General features: G+C 54.3%; 2 protein-coding genes across 3 annotated transcripts in view; one reads left to right on the top strand and one right to left on the bottom strand.

Moving 5' to 3' along the window:
- Window positions 1-15,559, bottom strand: part of SLC5A10 (solute carrier family 5 member 10) — a 28,703-nt gene that overhangs the window by 6,955 nt on the left and 6,189 nt on the right. For both annotated transcript variants that reach the window (XM_085513933.1, XM_015876971.3), the window contains exons 8-9: window positions 13,218-13,423; window positions 12,164-12,299 (exon numbers count right to left, since the gene is read on the bottom strand). In XM_085513933.1, the coding sequence (XP_085370059.1) occupies window positions 12,164-12,299; window positions 13,218-13,423 (342 nt within the window). The remainder of the gene's footprint in view (window positions 1-12,163; window positions 12,300-13,217; window positions 13,424-15,559) is intronic.
- On the top strand, window positions 178-13,781 carry SACK1G (scaffolding CK1 anchoring protein G). The gene is made up of 5 exons (XM_015876970.3): window positions 178-1,246; window positions 4,962-5,129; window positions 8,608-8,732; window positions 9,439-10,876; window positions 12,762-13,781. The coding sequence occupies exons 1-5, from the start codon at window positions 752-754 to the stop codon at window positions 13,143-13,145; spliced, it is 2,610 nt and encodes an 869-aa protein (XP_015732456.2). The 5' UTR covers window positions 178-751; the 3' UTR covers window positions 13,146-13,781.

Below are 15,559 nucleotides of genomic sequence, written 5' to 3'. Positions count from 1 at the left end.
GAGGGCTCAAACACGGGGCACAGCTACTTGTAACCCCAAAACTAAGTGCAATCCCAGCAGGCACAGACAGAAAGACGGGATTTCAGGCAGAGCTGATTTTCTGAAGGAGCGCTCGGGGTCCCATCGAAAGAGTTAATAGCCGAGCCAAGCTGGGAATGTCAGGCAGCATGTGACCGCAGGTGGGGCAGGGCGGAGCGATGAATCACTCTGCTTTTCCTCTTTTCACTTCTTGCTGTTACCTGTCCGGCCCGGCACTGCGCGCGGGCGGCAGCCCGGAGTGACCCGTGAACATGCCGAAGAATTCGGCGGAGACGTTGTCGGGCACCGAACGCACCGCGGAGCTGCTGCACAACCGGGATCCGGCCGATGTTTGGGCCGAGAAGCGCTCTGAGCGCACTTTGTGAAGCTGTTTCTTTTCCTTTGTTTCTTTTCTTTTTTTTTCCTTTTGTTTTGCTTTTTCTTTTGTTTTGCTTTGAAGGATGAGCGGAGCACGGAGCCGGAGCTAAAGGAGGCCGTGTGTGTGCACGGGGCTGAGATCTGCCCTGCCCGCAGCAGGAACCCAGATCCTCCTCCCCGCACTGCCCAGCGTGGCAGGAGCCGGCTGAGCAGGGAGCAGCGTCGCCAGCTGCACATTGAACCGGGGAGGGCAAAGCAAAGCGAGTCACCTATGTAAAGACTGGGGAGGAATTGATTCCGTATTTACTGACAGAGAAGTTCCCCTTGGCGGAGGGACGCGGCGTGTGCCGTCGCCATGGCTTTCTCCCAGGTGCAGTGCCTGGATGACAGCCACGTCAACTGGAGGTCCAGCGAGTCCAAGCCTGAGTTCTTCTATAGCGAGGAGCAGCGCCTGGCCCTGGAGGCTTTGGCCGCCCGCGGCCCTGATGCCTTCTATGAGGTCCTGAAGAAGGAGAACATCCGGGACTTCCTCTCCGAGCTGGAGCTCAAGAAGATCCTGGACACACTTGAGACGTATGACCCTGGCTCTGAGTACATCCCACCCCATGGCAGCAGCACAGCAGGGAGCGAAGGCGACCACAACAGCCAAGGGGACGAGCAGGACGTGGCCCCATCCCTGGAGTACTGGCCGCAGAGGTCCGACCGCTCCATCCCACAGCTGGACCTCGGCTGGCCCGAGACCATCGCCTACCGTGGGGTGACCCGCGCCACCGTCTACATGCAGCCGCCCATCGAGGGCCAGACGCACATCAAGGAGGTGGTGAGGAAGATGATCTGCCAGGCTCAGAAGGTGAGGTGCCGCCGGTGGGGTGGGGATGGCTGCGGGATGTGCCGCTCAGGATGGATCCCAAAGTCCCGCTCAGCCAGGTGGTCCCTGTCCTCTGCTCAGGCTGAGGCATCGAGGTCGGTTATTTGGGTTTTTCCGTATTCCTTCAGAATAACCAATATTCAGTCATCAGTTTTTGCTGAAGATGATGCTGTTGGTCTAGTCTAATGCCCTCTGGGAGCAACGTGACCTTTTCCATGGCCGTGTCACTCATCCTGAAGTCTCCATAGGGAAGAAAAATTAGTCCTGGCTGCCCCATGGTGGCTTTTCCTGGGGCACAGTGCAGCAGCAGGCTGGATGGAACCAGAGGAGCCAGACTCAGCCCTGGGACAAAGCAACAAAGCTTCGGGTCTTGCACTGTTGTAGGAATCAAGTCCAGCTGCAGAGCAGCACTTTGCTCTGTGTCAGCCCTATCCTGGCTGTAGGAGAAAATTGTTAGGGGAAACACCGCAACCCACCTTGCCAGGCTGGGCTCGGATTGAGGCTTTTCCTCCTCATGGCAGCAAACCAGGACAGAAATTTGGGGTGCATGAGCAATAGGGTCAGGCTGATCTCATGGGAAAGAAGACAATGGAACGAGGACATGGTGGCGAGCCTTGAAGGCCACCAGCAGCGATGGGCAGAGGCCACTGGATCTCCCAGTGACCCAGACCTGGCAGGGAAGCACAGCAGGACCAGTGCCCATTAATTTAATGATGATGGCGGTTGAACCCTCCAGAAATTCAGTTCAGAGAGAGCCGCAGCCAACACCAGGGTGTTCCAGCAGGAAAACAGGTAGACCCCAGGAGATGGGCTGGGATGCATTGGGAGGCACGGATCCCAGCAAGCCCAGCACTGGGCACTCTCAAAAGTGAGGTGCTCTGTTCTTACCTGAGATGTTTCCCTGCCAAAGGGCATTGTGGTGAGCCACGTCCTTACGGCATGATAGGGCAGGGCTGGAGCCTCAGCCTCACAAGTGGGATGGAGGATGAGGAGACCTCTCCCATCACAAACAATGTCTCATCTTCAGCTCTTTCCAGCTGCCTCTGCCTCAGCTCTGCAGCTCCTGCCCAGTTCTGCTTGCTCACTGCTTCCCCTGTGCCGGCAGCATCTTGTGAGTCACCCATCCCTGAGTCAGGGCTGGCACCATCCCCACCTCCCCTGGGTGCATCTCTAGGCTGCCAGGATGCAATTCCCTGTGAGTGGAGCAGGGGAGTGAGGGGGGGAGAAACAAAGAAGGAACTATTGGGGTTCAGCAGATGCACTCCCCCAACCCTTCCACTCCATTTAGAACCCCACAGCTGAACCCACAGTCACACAGTTGAGCCCAGGTGGCTGTTGCAGAGGATGAGATGTCATACACCTAGTCATGGGCTGTGAACACAGTGGGGACAGCAAAGGCCATCCAGCTGAGTGAGGTGCCTTGGGTGGTGAGGTTGAGCCCACGAACGCATGCAAACAAAACCAAGTGCTGCCATGTTCAGAGCTTTACTCTGCCAAGAGACAAATCCAGGCGAGCTGCAGCAGGGCTGCACACGATCTGCTCCTCACTATGGGAAGGAAGGGGGGAGCAGACAGGCAGGATCCCAACACCACAGCTATGTTCTTCTGGCATATCCCCAGTTCTGTGGCCAAGAATGCAGCACAACGCTGGGCATCCCAGCACGTTACTTCCCCCATGGCCATCGCCCCTGATGCTGTCCCCTGGGCTGCTCAGCTCATGGCACTGTTGGGGAGGAAGGGCAGCTTCCTCTCTTCTTCCTCACTACATCTCAGGTCCCTCTGACCAGAAATGGGGCTGAACACACCTCAGCACAGAGCCATGGAGACACCATGAGGCTGACCTCTCTGCGCTTGAGGTTCCCAGTTGGGATCGTGGTGCTCTAATTGCCCTCTGCAACTTCCAGCAAAGGTTGGGAGGCCCTATTAATTACTGTTTACAAAACCTTCTGCCGTTCCTGGATGAAAGGTTCGACGAGAGAGAGCAATTATTGGTGTTCCTTGTCCCATCTCTCCCTCTTCCCAACACGCTTCCTCTAATTGTGCGTTGGTGCCTGCCTAATTTATTGAGTGCCCACATGGTGTGCTCCAAAAGCTATTATCTGATGATTCAGAGTGACTTAAGAAAGAGCTGCAATTTCCTCTATAAAGCGTGATCCTGCAGTTTGGGCGCTCATCAAAGCGGCTCAGAAGGATCCAACGTCGCCTGCCCTGTGCCCAAAGGGATGCCCTGCTCACAGTGTTGGCACCAGCGCTGTGTCCTGCAGATCTCAGCAGCTCTGGGAGCCCAGGAAGAAAAGCAAAGCAAAGGATCATCCCCACTGGGGCATGGGGAGCACCCATCATTAGATCCAGGTCCTCTATCCTCTCCTCCACCTGGATGAATGGCAAAGGGGTAGGCAAGCCTCCCACCGTGATGCAGCAGCAAAGGGCTTTGGATATGGTGACATTACTGTCCCCTGTATCTCAGCCACGCACCATCCTGTCCACAATGTCTCATCCACAGTGAGAAAACACCCCAAAACAGGGGCCAGCCTCTGCTAAGCACGCTGCCAAGCACCGTCCCACACTGCAGCAGAAGGACTTTTCACCTTTCCTTCCCCTTCAAAGCACTTATTCCCATTAGAACCCCCGATACAGTGTCATCACTCTGCCCACAGCGCCGGTTTCTCCAGAAAGTCCTGCAATTACCATTTGCTGGTGACTGCCATCAGCCCTGATTTACAAGCGTGCCACAGATGGAATGAGGCACACAGGGACGTGACCACAGCACAGAGAGCACCAACATCTGTGATGGAGCACATCTGCCACCAAACCCATCCCAAGCCCCCGGCGCAGCATCACCTTCTTGTCTGCCTTAGTTTCCCCACTGATATGGGGAGGACTTGTCTTTTCATGGTGAAGCCCATCAGGAGACGCTCAGGGAGGATAGAAGTGAATTCAGCCGAATGCAGGAAGGTGCCCACAGGATAAAGGCTGGCAGAACTGTGAGGTCCCCTCTTGGTTTCACAGCACCAAAATGCCCAAGTGCAGCGGATGGCACAGGATGGGGAGGGAACACATGGCTTTGCTTCTTGTACAGCCATCTGCTGAAGAGGAAGAGAAGAGCCAGCAGCGTCTTAAAGTATGATTCCCTTCATAATTAGAGCTCTCCACCTCCTGTGGCACTAATTAAAAGGCATCATGATGCTCAGAGTGGCTCAGGCTGGATGTGCCCAGCTGTGCAAGCACCCAGCACTCTCCGGTCCCTTCAGTCCCGTGTTACCCTGCAGCATGCCCTGAGATGGGGACACCAGAGTCCCCAGCATGGCACAATGATACACCAGTGCCCCAGTGCATCTCTAATGGCTGTGTTCGCCCCGTGCAGGAGGAAGAGGCAGACATGGCTGCATGGCCACTGCCCCATCCTGTGCTGCACCCGATACCACCTGCAGGAAAACAAAACCTGTGGGTGTGGGGTGACCTTTGGTGCCACTCCCAGTGCCAGATGGTGCATCCTTCCATCACGTGCAGGACGTACCTCAGCCACAATGGCAAACATCCCAGGTACAAAGGCAGCTCTGTGACACTGACAAAACCGTTGTCACTGCATGGGGACACAAGTGCTGCCATCCCAGCTCTGTTCTGCGTTTGCACTGTATATCATGCCACATGCTGTTACCAGTGAGGTGTGGAATCATCTCTCTCCTCCTCTCTGCAGGTCATTGCTGTGGTCATGGACATGTTCACTGATGTCGACATCTTCAAGGACCTCCTGGATGCGGGCTTCAAGAGGAAAGTGGGTGTCTACATCATTTTGGATGAGACCAATGTGAAGCACTTCCTTCAGATGTGTGAGCGAGCGCAAATGCACGCCGGGCACCTGAAGGTAAGGACAGTCCTTAATTGCAGCTGCAAGGTTGGGCTCTTCTGCTCTATTTGCATGGGATGTGGCCATGGACATGGAACAAATGGCTCCCCTGCCTCCAGCTATAGCTTGCTTGGCCAAAAGGCAGTGGGGAAATTGGTCTGATTCCTTCAGAAAGTGCTAAGAGAGCTCCTGAGGGGCCAGGAGCAATTCTTGCCCCATGCTACAATCCCAGAGCAGCGTTAGAGGACTTGGATCCATCCGTCCTGTAGCTGATGCCTACATCCAGGATGGAGAAGAGCAGGTGGAAGATGAGAACACGGATCTCCACATGGCAGAGCAGAATGGAGGGAGGCTCTGAGCCATCCCTATCCTACTGCCATGGCTGTGGTGCTCTGTGTAGGCAGGGGACATTGCAAAGCAAACACGTGAACCACAGAATAATTATGGTTGGAAAAGCCCTCTCAGATCCCCAAGCTCAGCCCCAGCCCATCCCACTGTGCCCATTGACCACATCCTTCAGTGCCACATCTTCACATCTCTGGAGCACCTCCAAGGATGGTGACCCCACCATCTCCCTGGGCAGCAGTGCCGGTCTGTGACCACTCTTTTGGAGGAGAAATCGTTCCTAGTATCCAACCTGAACCTCTCCCTGTAGGAGCTGGAGAGGAGAGAGAGAGAAATTCATGCATGGTGCATGAGTTGTTTTGGGAAAGGAGGGAAACAGAACAGTATAGGCAACGTCTGGCAGCTCAGGGCTTGATCCCTAAGTGCCCCAAATCTGCACCCTAGCAACTGAACAGGGCTGACAGAGCACATTGCAGCTAGAGGCACGCGACTCAGCTTTGTGCAGATTCCCCTTGTACAGACTGTGCCTCGGCGAGATAAGCAGAGCAAGCAGGGAGCACTTTGTGCACAATGAGGAGGTTGGGTTTACTATTTAACCCAGCCCTACAGGTAACACACTGAGCATTACCTGTTTTACCTCACAGCAAAGCACAGCACAGCCCCACACTCCATGCACGAGAGTGTAACCCAGCACCATGCTCCAAGAGGGACTAGGGACAGGAAGGTCAGAAGAACACGTCCCCCATTGCTGGGACAGGGGGGCAGTGGGATGCTGCTCCATCCCTGTGTTCCCAGCACCGCTGCACCCCACAGTTTCACTTTCGGGCTGCAGATTCCGCTCCCAGTCTCCACGCCTGCAGCCTGGCACATGGGCGATGCTCTCCGCCTGACGTCACCTGGCTGTGCGATGCCAAGCAGCTTCGCCTGGGCATGCTCCCTTCAGATTTGCTTACGGTGAGGGCAGAGAGCGAGCTAAGCAGGAACACGTTCCAGCCACGTCACTGCACTGCCAGCAACAGGGAGGCTGGCGCACAGCCGTGATGCTGTGCCAGCTCTGGGGACCAGCACCCCACAGGAGGGGACACCACGGTGGCACTCACTGTGCACCCATCCAGCCCAGCCTTGCACACTCCCCATCCTATGAGTCCAAAAGCTCTGTGTAGTTGCTGCTCAGGACAACTAAACCAGCTGAGCTTCCCTATGCAGTTACCTGCAGCCCGGAGAGGGCTCTGCTCCCAGACCAGAAAAGCCAGCGCTGACACACACCACACTCTCAGGCATTGGCTGCCTGCTGGCAGGACCAGAAAAGCAGGAGAACATCTGCAGAGCTCGGCAAAACTCTGGAAGTGGTGATTTGCCACATATTGCTTGTCACAAGCAGATTGCTGGGATGGTATTCAGCAGGGCAGGAGGCAGTGAGGAAACTAGGGCAGTGGCTGGGAGCTGCTGCGTAAGCCAGGAGATGCTAACGAAACGAACATCGTTATCTCGGTGCCTTCTGCGCTGTGCAATTAGTGAGGCGGCTTGGGCAAGGCCGTCCTGCATTGAGCAAGGGTGAGTGCTTGGGGTGTGATTCAGGCCCGCTCTGAGCTGCTCTCTGGCTCGGCAGCCAGGCACACGCTCACTCCACACTCATTTTGGAAGAGATTAAATAAACAGATCTTACCCAACTGCGGCAAGGGGAAGGCTGAGGCAGCCGGCAACCTGCTGCCAGGAGCTTTGTTTCCCTGGGTGTTACCCAAGAAAAACGCAGGCTGTTTCTTGCCTGTGTGCAGATTGGGCTGAGAGTGAGAGGGCAGTGCCATGGGGTTGCCATGCATGGGGACATCACCCTGATGTGACCCTCCTGTATCCATCCCCACACCAAGCATAGACTCCATAGAACCATTCAGGTTGGAAAAAACCTCCATAATCTCCAAGCACAATCCCACCACCCCATCCCACCATGCCCTCTGACCACGTCCCTCAGCACCACATCTCCATTGCTCTGGAATATCTCCAAGGATGGTGACCCAACACTCCCTAGACAGCAGTGTCCGTGCCTGGACCACTCTTTGGGAGAATAAATTCATCCTAATATACAACCTGAGCCTCTCCCAATACAATTTAAAGCCATCACCTTTTGTTCTATCACTGTTATCTGGGAGAATAAGCTGGTCCCCACCTTAATACAATCTCCTCGCAGACTGAACAATCCCAGTTCAGTCCTATGCTTATAGTGGTTCAAACGCCACCAGCTGCCTGCAGCCAGGCACCAGATTCTCAGCACTAAGCAAAAATACCAAAGCTCCAAAAGAAAAAAATCAAATGCACAAAAAATACCCCAAACTTCTCCAGTCAGCACATAAAACTTGCCTTGAAACCTGGTGAGGAGCTTCAAACAAAGAAATGAAGGGCGCAACCTAACAATGACGCAGTGCCTTTAGCAAGAGCATTACCACCATCCCAGCAGAACAGGAGGAATGAGAATGCTCTCATATAAAAGTACTTAATCCCCATTTCCAAGGGAGTCCACTCTATTGGACCTGGACCCATGTCCCCACAGCTCCTTTTCCAGTGCTGCCCCATTGCTTTTCCTCACCCACTCTTAAAACTCAGGGTGAGATGCTCAGGTTTAGGAGCAGAGCAGACCCAAGGGAAGATCACTGACATTGGACCTACATGCGCTGTGCTGAGGTCAGCACTGTGCCCTAAAAACCACCGGTACATCTCCCAGGGGGTAGGAGAAGAATTGCCTCCTGCATGGTGCCCTTCACATAGATCATAGGAGATGGAAAGCTTTTGGCAGCAGGATCACACGCTGTTTACCTGTGATTGCGGGCAGAGTGAGTTCAAGAGGTAGAAAATGCTGTTGGACACCGTGGGGAAAGCAGGAAATTCTTGGCGCCAGGTCTGTGGTTCACTGCGCAGCCCTGGGCAAGTTATTTTATCTCCTCATCGCTGAGGTCTCCTGTGAGCAGACTGCGAGGAGAGCTGCCCACTGCTCGCTGGGGTTGGGAATCAGCCACAGGGCTCTGAACGTCAGCACTTCGTGGCTTGGTGCGGGGCTGGAGCCAACTCCAAGTGGGGCAGAGGCACAGTGGGGAGGTGGCAGTGTGAGGACATCCATCCTGGTCTCATCTGCTCACGGCTCCTCACCTTTGCTTTGCAGAACCTCCGAGTCCGCAGCACGGGAGGGACAGAGTTCTTCACACGCTCTGCCACCAAGTTCAAAGGGGCTTTGGCCCAGAAGTTCATGTTTGTGGATGGAGACCGGGCCATGTGTGGATCCTACAGGTAACAGTGGTGTCCTCTCTCACCTGCCCCATAGAGCTGATGTCAAAGGACCTTCATGGTCCCTGTCCCAGCCTTGCTCCCCAGCTCCTAACTTAGAGGACCATGTCACAAGGGAAGCCTAAGTTCATCCTAAGGCCACCCCACGGTCAGGACTGGGGCAGCGGTGGGACATAATGATGTCAATGCACAACACCACGCACTGGGAACAACAGGAATTCTGAGGCCCAGCCAGCCCCAGCTCTACACTGACCTCAGATTTCCCTGTTAAATATTTACAATCCCAAGCGTTATCCAATTTGTCCAAATGAAAACTAGTTTGGATTGAAAGAGATGATGTTTTCAGCTCTATAAGACACGTTTCATAAACATGAAAATTGAACATTTCCTGTATTCTGGCCACAACAAAAAACACACTTGTTTACAAGTCCCTTTTCTTAACTAACCTAAACTGGGAAAGGAGAAGCAGCCAACACTAAAATGAAGAACTAGCTTACCCACACTAAAAAGAATTCTTTTAATTCAAATTCCTGACTCTAAGCCTTCATTCTCATTTGGGATTAGAGCTTCTAATTAATACCATCATTGTTAATTTTTATAGCAAGATCATGTTCTCACTAGCACTATTAACCCCCCTGGTTAATAGGGTTGGCAAGGAGGTGTGTCATGTACCAGCAACCTCTCAGCTTCCAACACGTTTCCATTCCAGCTTCACTTGGTCTGCAGCAAGGACGGATCGGAACGTCATCACGGTGCTCTCAGGCCAAGTGGTGGAGGCGTTTGACAAGCAGTTCCAGGAGCTGTACCTCATGTCCAAGGGGGTCAGCCTCAAGTCCATCTCTATGGGTGCGGAGCCTGAACCCGAGCCTGTAACGCTGCCCTCTGTTGTCCCGGTGACCCCTGCCAATGCCATGGTGAAAAAGCTGATAAACCCTAAATATGCCCTGGTGAAGGCCAAGAGCGCAGAGCAGATCAGCAAGACTTCATCTGAGAACCAGGACAAAACACAGAAGGTGGAAAACAAAGGCAAAGGGCTGCACGAGGGCCAAGGAGGAGACAGGCATGGCGAGGCTGCAGATCTCTCCCTGCTCATCCACCCCGGCCTCCTGAACCTGGAGAAAGCCAACATGTTTGACTACTTGCCCACCTGGGTTGAGCCCGACCCAGAACCTGGGAGTGAAGTCTTGGGCTACATCAATATCATTGACCCCAAGATAAAGAATGTGAAGCTCTCACAAATGAACCGCATCAAAGTCTGCGACGTCTCCCAGGCCAGTGCCCAGCACCGGCAGATGCTGAAGAACAGGGAGCTGGAAGCCAAGAAGATCTCAACCCAAGAGCCGCCACCTCCAGTGCCCCTCTGCCAGAGGCAGACCCCACAGGTCCACACGGAAGCTCCTGTGGCACCAGCCACCAGCCCCATTGAAAGCAGTGGTTGGGTGACAAAGCAAATGGGAACATCAGCCACTCAACCACTGAGCCACCACTTGAAGCCGCCTGAGGAGACACCTGAGGAAGCCAAGCCCCCAGTTCCAAAGCCAAGGACTGTTCCTGTTGGTGGCCTTGCAACCAAAGCCAGCACACCATGTGACAGCAGCAGTGCCCCAGAGGGTGACATGCAGCCACTGCTGGCTGACCATGTAGATTCAAGGCAAGAACCAAAGGAGAACCCCAACAGAGCTTCACCGGAGAGCTGCCACCTCCCAGCGGTGGAGACACAGGAGGACAAGGGGCCTCCCTGTGCCCACAATGGGCTGGGAGAGGAGGAGGAGGAGGAAGAGGAGGAGTATATCACTCTCAGTGACCAGGAGAGCTGCTCCAGCAGCTCTGCTGACCACAGCTACCGCCGCTCCAATGCCTCCTCCATTTCAGATGAGTACTTTGAGGTCAGGGAACGCTACGGGCCGCTGCGGCGAACCAACTCAGATGTCACTCACAATGGGGAGTTTGTGCCCATCCAGAGGAAGCTCAGCGACCCCCACATCAGTCGAGGAACCTTCCTCAGCCCCCTGGGGAGCCTCCCATCCCTCAAGCACGTCCGCCTGGAGGACATGGCCAAGAGGAGGAGTAATGCTGTGGAGATCAGGTGTGTGCTGCCCCGCACCATCTTGGACAGCAACGGTTCCTACCCCACCAGTGCCACACAGGTAGGCCATCTGCGAGCTTCTCCACACTAAATATCCTAGTCTAGCCTCATCTCATTGGGTCACAGAACCATAAGATCATTGACCACCAAATCCAACTGTCAACCCACCCCCACCCCCATCATGCCCACCAAAGCATGTGCCTAAATAGAATCATAGAACCATTAAGGTTAGAAAAGAGCTCTCAGGTCACCAACCCCAACCCAATTACCATGCCCACTAACCATGTTTCTAGGTGCCACATATCCATAGTTCTGGAACAACCTCCAAGGATGGTGACTCCACCACTTCCCTGGTCATTGCATTTTTCTTATATCCAATCTAAATCTCCTCTTTTACCACCACAGCAGCTGGAGGAGACAACCAGGAGGTGCTGGTGTCCAGAGGGCATGCGATAGCTAGCCAAGAGTGCACAGGGAAGAGATGGATAAAAGGAAGGCTTTTTGGAATTAAAGACCAACACATGGCACGGGGCTGTGCCCAGAGCTCTATCCCATCACCCAACAGTGGTGGCACCACTCTGTGGGACAGACTATGCATGTAGGCGTATCCCTCTCTACCTTGTTTTCTAGCTCCTTGCACTTTGATTAGCATCAAAGCAAAGCGCACGGACACATAATGAGGTGGAGCAGCAGGGCTGGCAGCTGCCGCAGGCAAGCAATGCTGTCAGCAGCACTCACAGGAGCCTGGGCTCCATGAAGCAGGCAGGGGGACAGCCCTGCTGCTCATGTCACTGATGCCACTGGGGGTGACCCCAGCTGAGCAGCCAAGTCCATCTAATCTGTACTTACAAGGAATTGAGGGTATTAGTCCAGAGTCCACCCGCCGCTCCCTGCCCAGGGCTTTGCTCCAGCATTCAAGCCCTCACTGCGCTGCTCAAAGCATTCAGGTACCTTCATGTTCCTGCAATAACTTGTCTGGGCCTTTCTGTGAGAGATAATTGAGGTGCTGCCAGAACCAGGAAAGCCAGTGCTCAGCTGATGGAAACGTGCAGGGAATAGTTTCTCCTATGCGTAATAACACTAAACAGAGCCATCCTTGGTTAGCTCTGTAGAAACCTCTCATCTGCGGTTGGAGAGCAGCAACAGCATGAGGAAGATGGCCCATCCATCTTTTCTTGGGAAATCTGCAGTTTTCCACAGCTGCCAACTGCTATTTGTCCTCCCATCCTGAACAGTGTAGGTATCTCCCACCATCAGTGCCACTACATGTTTTTATTTTGGGTCCCATCTCTCGTGCACCCAATCGCAGTGGCTTCTGCTTGGTGCCCAGCCAAACGCCTGCCCTTACCTGGGAACAGGACCCTGCTGATCATCCCGGGCATGATGATGACAAACAGGGGCAGCATCTTCAGGTAGCTGGCCAGGATGGAGCCAGCTTTGGCATGGCTCAGGTTCCTTGCAGAGAGTGACCGCTGCACGATGACCTGCAGAGAGACAGGGACATGGCTGAGTCACCAATAGTCCCCCAATGTCAGCCTTCCCCCTGCTGAATGCATCCTCAGCATCCCAAATGCTGGTGCTGTTGGGTGTAGGACCCCACCACAAAGCTACACACGTGTCCACAGCACAAGTTGGGTTTCTCTGCAGTTCACTGAGTGGTTTGGGTTATGCCCTTGCAGCAGGCAGTGGAACCCCTGGAGACCCATAACCACTATGAGCCCCATCCCACAGGGACCTGCACCTCCACACACCAGGCAACCTGCAACCCTAAACCAGGAGGAGAGTTTTCATTCAGAGGGTGAGCAGCGCAGTGAAAGCATTTGGGCACAGGGTTGCACCAAGCAGCTGAGGGACTTGTACATAAAGACTACGAGTGTATAGGGGAACAGCATCTTTATGACAACCATGGGTCATATTTTGCTCTTTTTCTGCTCTTTAACAAACAGGGGACACACATCTACCGCTACCGCCCCAGGAACCTCACAGGCAGGGAGCAAGGCAAGGAGCCCTCCTGCTCCCCACCATGCGAGAAAAACCCCGGGGCCAGCAAGCACCGAAGGGACAGCAGCGAGCCCAAAAAGACCATTGCAGGCAGCCAGCCCTACTGGCAGGGCAAAGCCTTCAGCCCCAGCAAGCCCAGGGCAGTGAGCAAAGCTCTGAGCTCCCTGCCTGAGAGCCAGAAGGCAGCTGAGGAGATGAGGACACCGCTCGGCATCCCACTCTCCAAACTGTCCCAGTCCAAGCACCTCAAGAACAAGGTCACGGCAGCTCCAGGTGCTACTGATTCCAAAAAGAAGCCCCCCGAGCCCACCAGCCAGAAGGAGCAGTAGGGGTGGATGCAGGTGGATGGACTGCAGGTGATGCTCTGCCATGCGGGGCAGGGGAATCTTGTTTACATTTACCTGGTCAGTGCACCAGTACCACGTGGCCATGATGGACAGCCCAAAAGTCATCCCTGTCCAGGGCAGATCTCCAGAGATTGGGTCTCGGAAGAGGTGCATGGCATCCGCTCTGGGCAGGTGGCAGGTTGTGTTGGGAACGATCTTGGACGGCACGGCTTTTAGATAGGCCTCTTCCAGGTTGGAGTAGCCTCCGATGGCATCAAAAGCTGGAAGGCATCATTGGAGGAGGCTGGTTGGAAGCCATCTGGTTGCTTCCAGGATCAGCCAGAAAAACACTTGAGAACTCGTTACTGAGAACTGCTGCCCCCTCCTTGACCCCCTTCCTGCAGAGGGAGGCTCATGGGTGTGATTATATTTTATTTTAGTTATTTAAGAGACTCTTCTATCACCATTTTGCACAGCATGTCCCATTGCAGCCCTCCCTCGGGAGGGTGACCAACGTCTGGGACAAAAGGGACCCACGCCTCTTTTGACTTTGTACTGTAAAAGCAAGCTGTTATTAAAGCTCCCCGCTCCTAGAGTATGGGAAACGCACCTACAACTATTAAAATTGAAGATTAGGTACCTTTGACTTGACTCACTGTAGCCCAGGGTGCCTCGGTGCTGGTATCCACCCAACACAGAAGCATTTTCTACCCCTGTGAGCATTCCCCTTGCACAGCTCCATCCTTAATGAGCCTCCAGCCAAAATTCCCAACAAATTGCCCCTCTTCGCTGTGCTTTTCCCAGGAATTGGGATCCTCCTCCTGCTGAGGGTGACGTGCCATGAGCAAGACCCAGCATGTGCAGCTCCGAGCCCTGCACAGCTGCCTTGGATCCCATCCTACCCAGACAGCCCCAGGCTCTGCTTCAGCCCCAACACCAACTCCCTATTTCAGGGGGGCTCTGGATGAACCCTGCTTGCAGATGTTCCATGCTAACAGCAGAATTTGGGAGTCCTGGGGAATCAGGCATTGTTTTTAGGAGAGCTTTTGGGGACCCTAATTGGGCTTGTGGATGAGGATCATTCAGCTACCCACAGTGAGGAAAGGGTTTCACTGAGGGCTGGAGAAGGTCCCAGCACCAAGCAGGGGCTGCTCCTGCCAAAACAAGGTTCTCCCTCCTTCTCAGATGCAGTTTAAGGTGCAGGGAAGAGGAACACTTTGCAAAACAGCAAAACAAATCAGGCTCAAAGTGAGACCCAGAGCATCCAGAGGTGATACCCTCCACTCCATGCATCCTTCCCAGTCATGGACAATACCCATTTGCCTCCTGCAAATACTCATTCCCCATACACCCTTCCAGGATGACACCCTCCCTGCAAAGTGGCCACTTTCAGCACCAACCCATAAGCTCTGGTCCTGTCCTCCTGCCCTGAGTCTTTTGGGACATCACACCCCATTACTCCCTTTGCAAAGCACTCCCCAGTATCATATGGGAAGTGCGCATTCACAACCCCCTCCTGCTCTTATGAAAGCAGTGCTGGCTCCTCTCCAGCGCGTGGTTTATCCGGGCACCAGCTACTCCCAAGCTTTGCATGGGCGTTGGGCACCAACAAAAGCTCTCCAGAGGCAGAGACTGAGTGCTGAAAGCAGAGATTCGCGCCTGGGGGTGCGGACCTGCTCCCTTTCCAAAGGTGTCAGCCGACAAGTCGCAACACCTACACCTGCTCACACGGAAAAGGAAGGCAGGGCAGCAAGGAACCAGCCTGCAGATGTAGGGCTGCAGTGGGAGTAATGCTCCTCCAATGGGAACTATGTCCCACCCCTAGGAGCAAAGTCCCACTAATGTGTGCAGTGTCCTTGTGCTCAGTACCAAGGGGACACGGCAAGGGTTGCATGATAGTGCTGGTGTTGAGTCACTGCCAAACAGCCCCAGCAGTCCTTTGGACTTCATCATACATAATCTCTTTGTGCATACTCATCTTCCGCCAGGTGCGATCAATAGCATCCACACACCCCTTTCTGCCTTCCACGGGTAGAGCAGTCACAGGCTGGCAGATGAGCAACACCTGCATTGCTGTGGTTGCCACAGTCTAAAGGTATAAAAAGGGCAAAACCATGGAGAGCATCCTTGATGAGCTGAGCCCAATGGATCTGCTGGAGGTGGCAGCCCTTGGAGGATGTGAGCCTGCAGGCTCTGCCAAGACTGAGCAGCAGCTGCACAGCCAGCAGGCTCCTTTTGATCCCCTGGATCAGCCACTCTCCCAACACCACCACCTCCCTGCACACACCTTGCTGAGCGGGTTAGCACGTCTGGAGACAGCTTAGCCATGCTGCTGCCGCTGGGCATTTTCCAGCCATGCCTTGCTGCCCTCTTACTACCACCCAAGAGCATAAGGGAAAGCCTCAGAGGACCTGTGG

The sequence above is a fragment of the Coturnix japonica genome, chromosome 13, assembly GCF_054131305.1.
Source record: "Coturnix japonica strain WE chromosome 13, WE-NBRP24, whole genome shotgun sequence".
In the NCBI taxonomy this organism is placed as follows: domain Eukaryota; kingdom Metazoa; phylum Chordata; class Aves; order Galliformes; family Phasianidae; genus Coturnix; species Coturnix japonica.
This window is presented reverse-complemented; position numbering and strand designations above follow the sequence as displayed.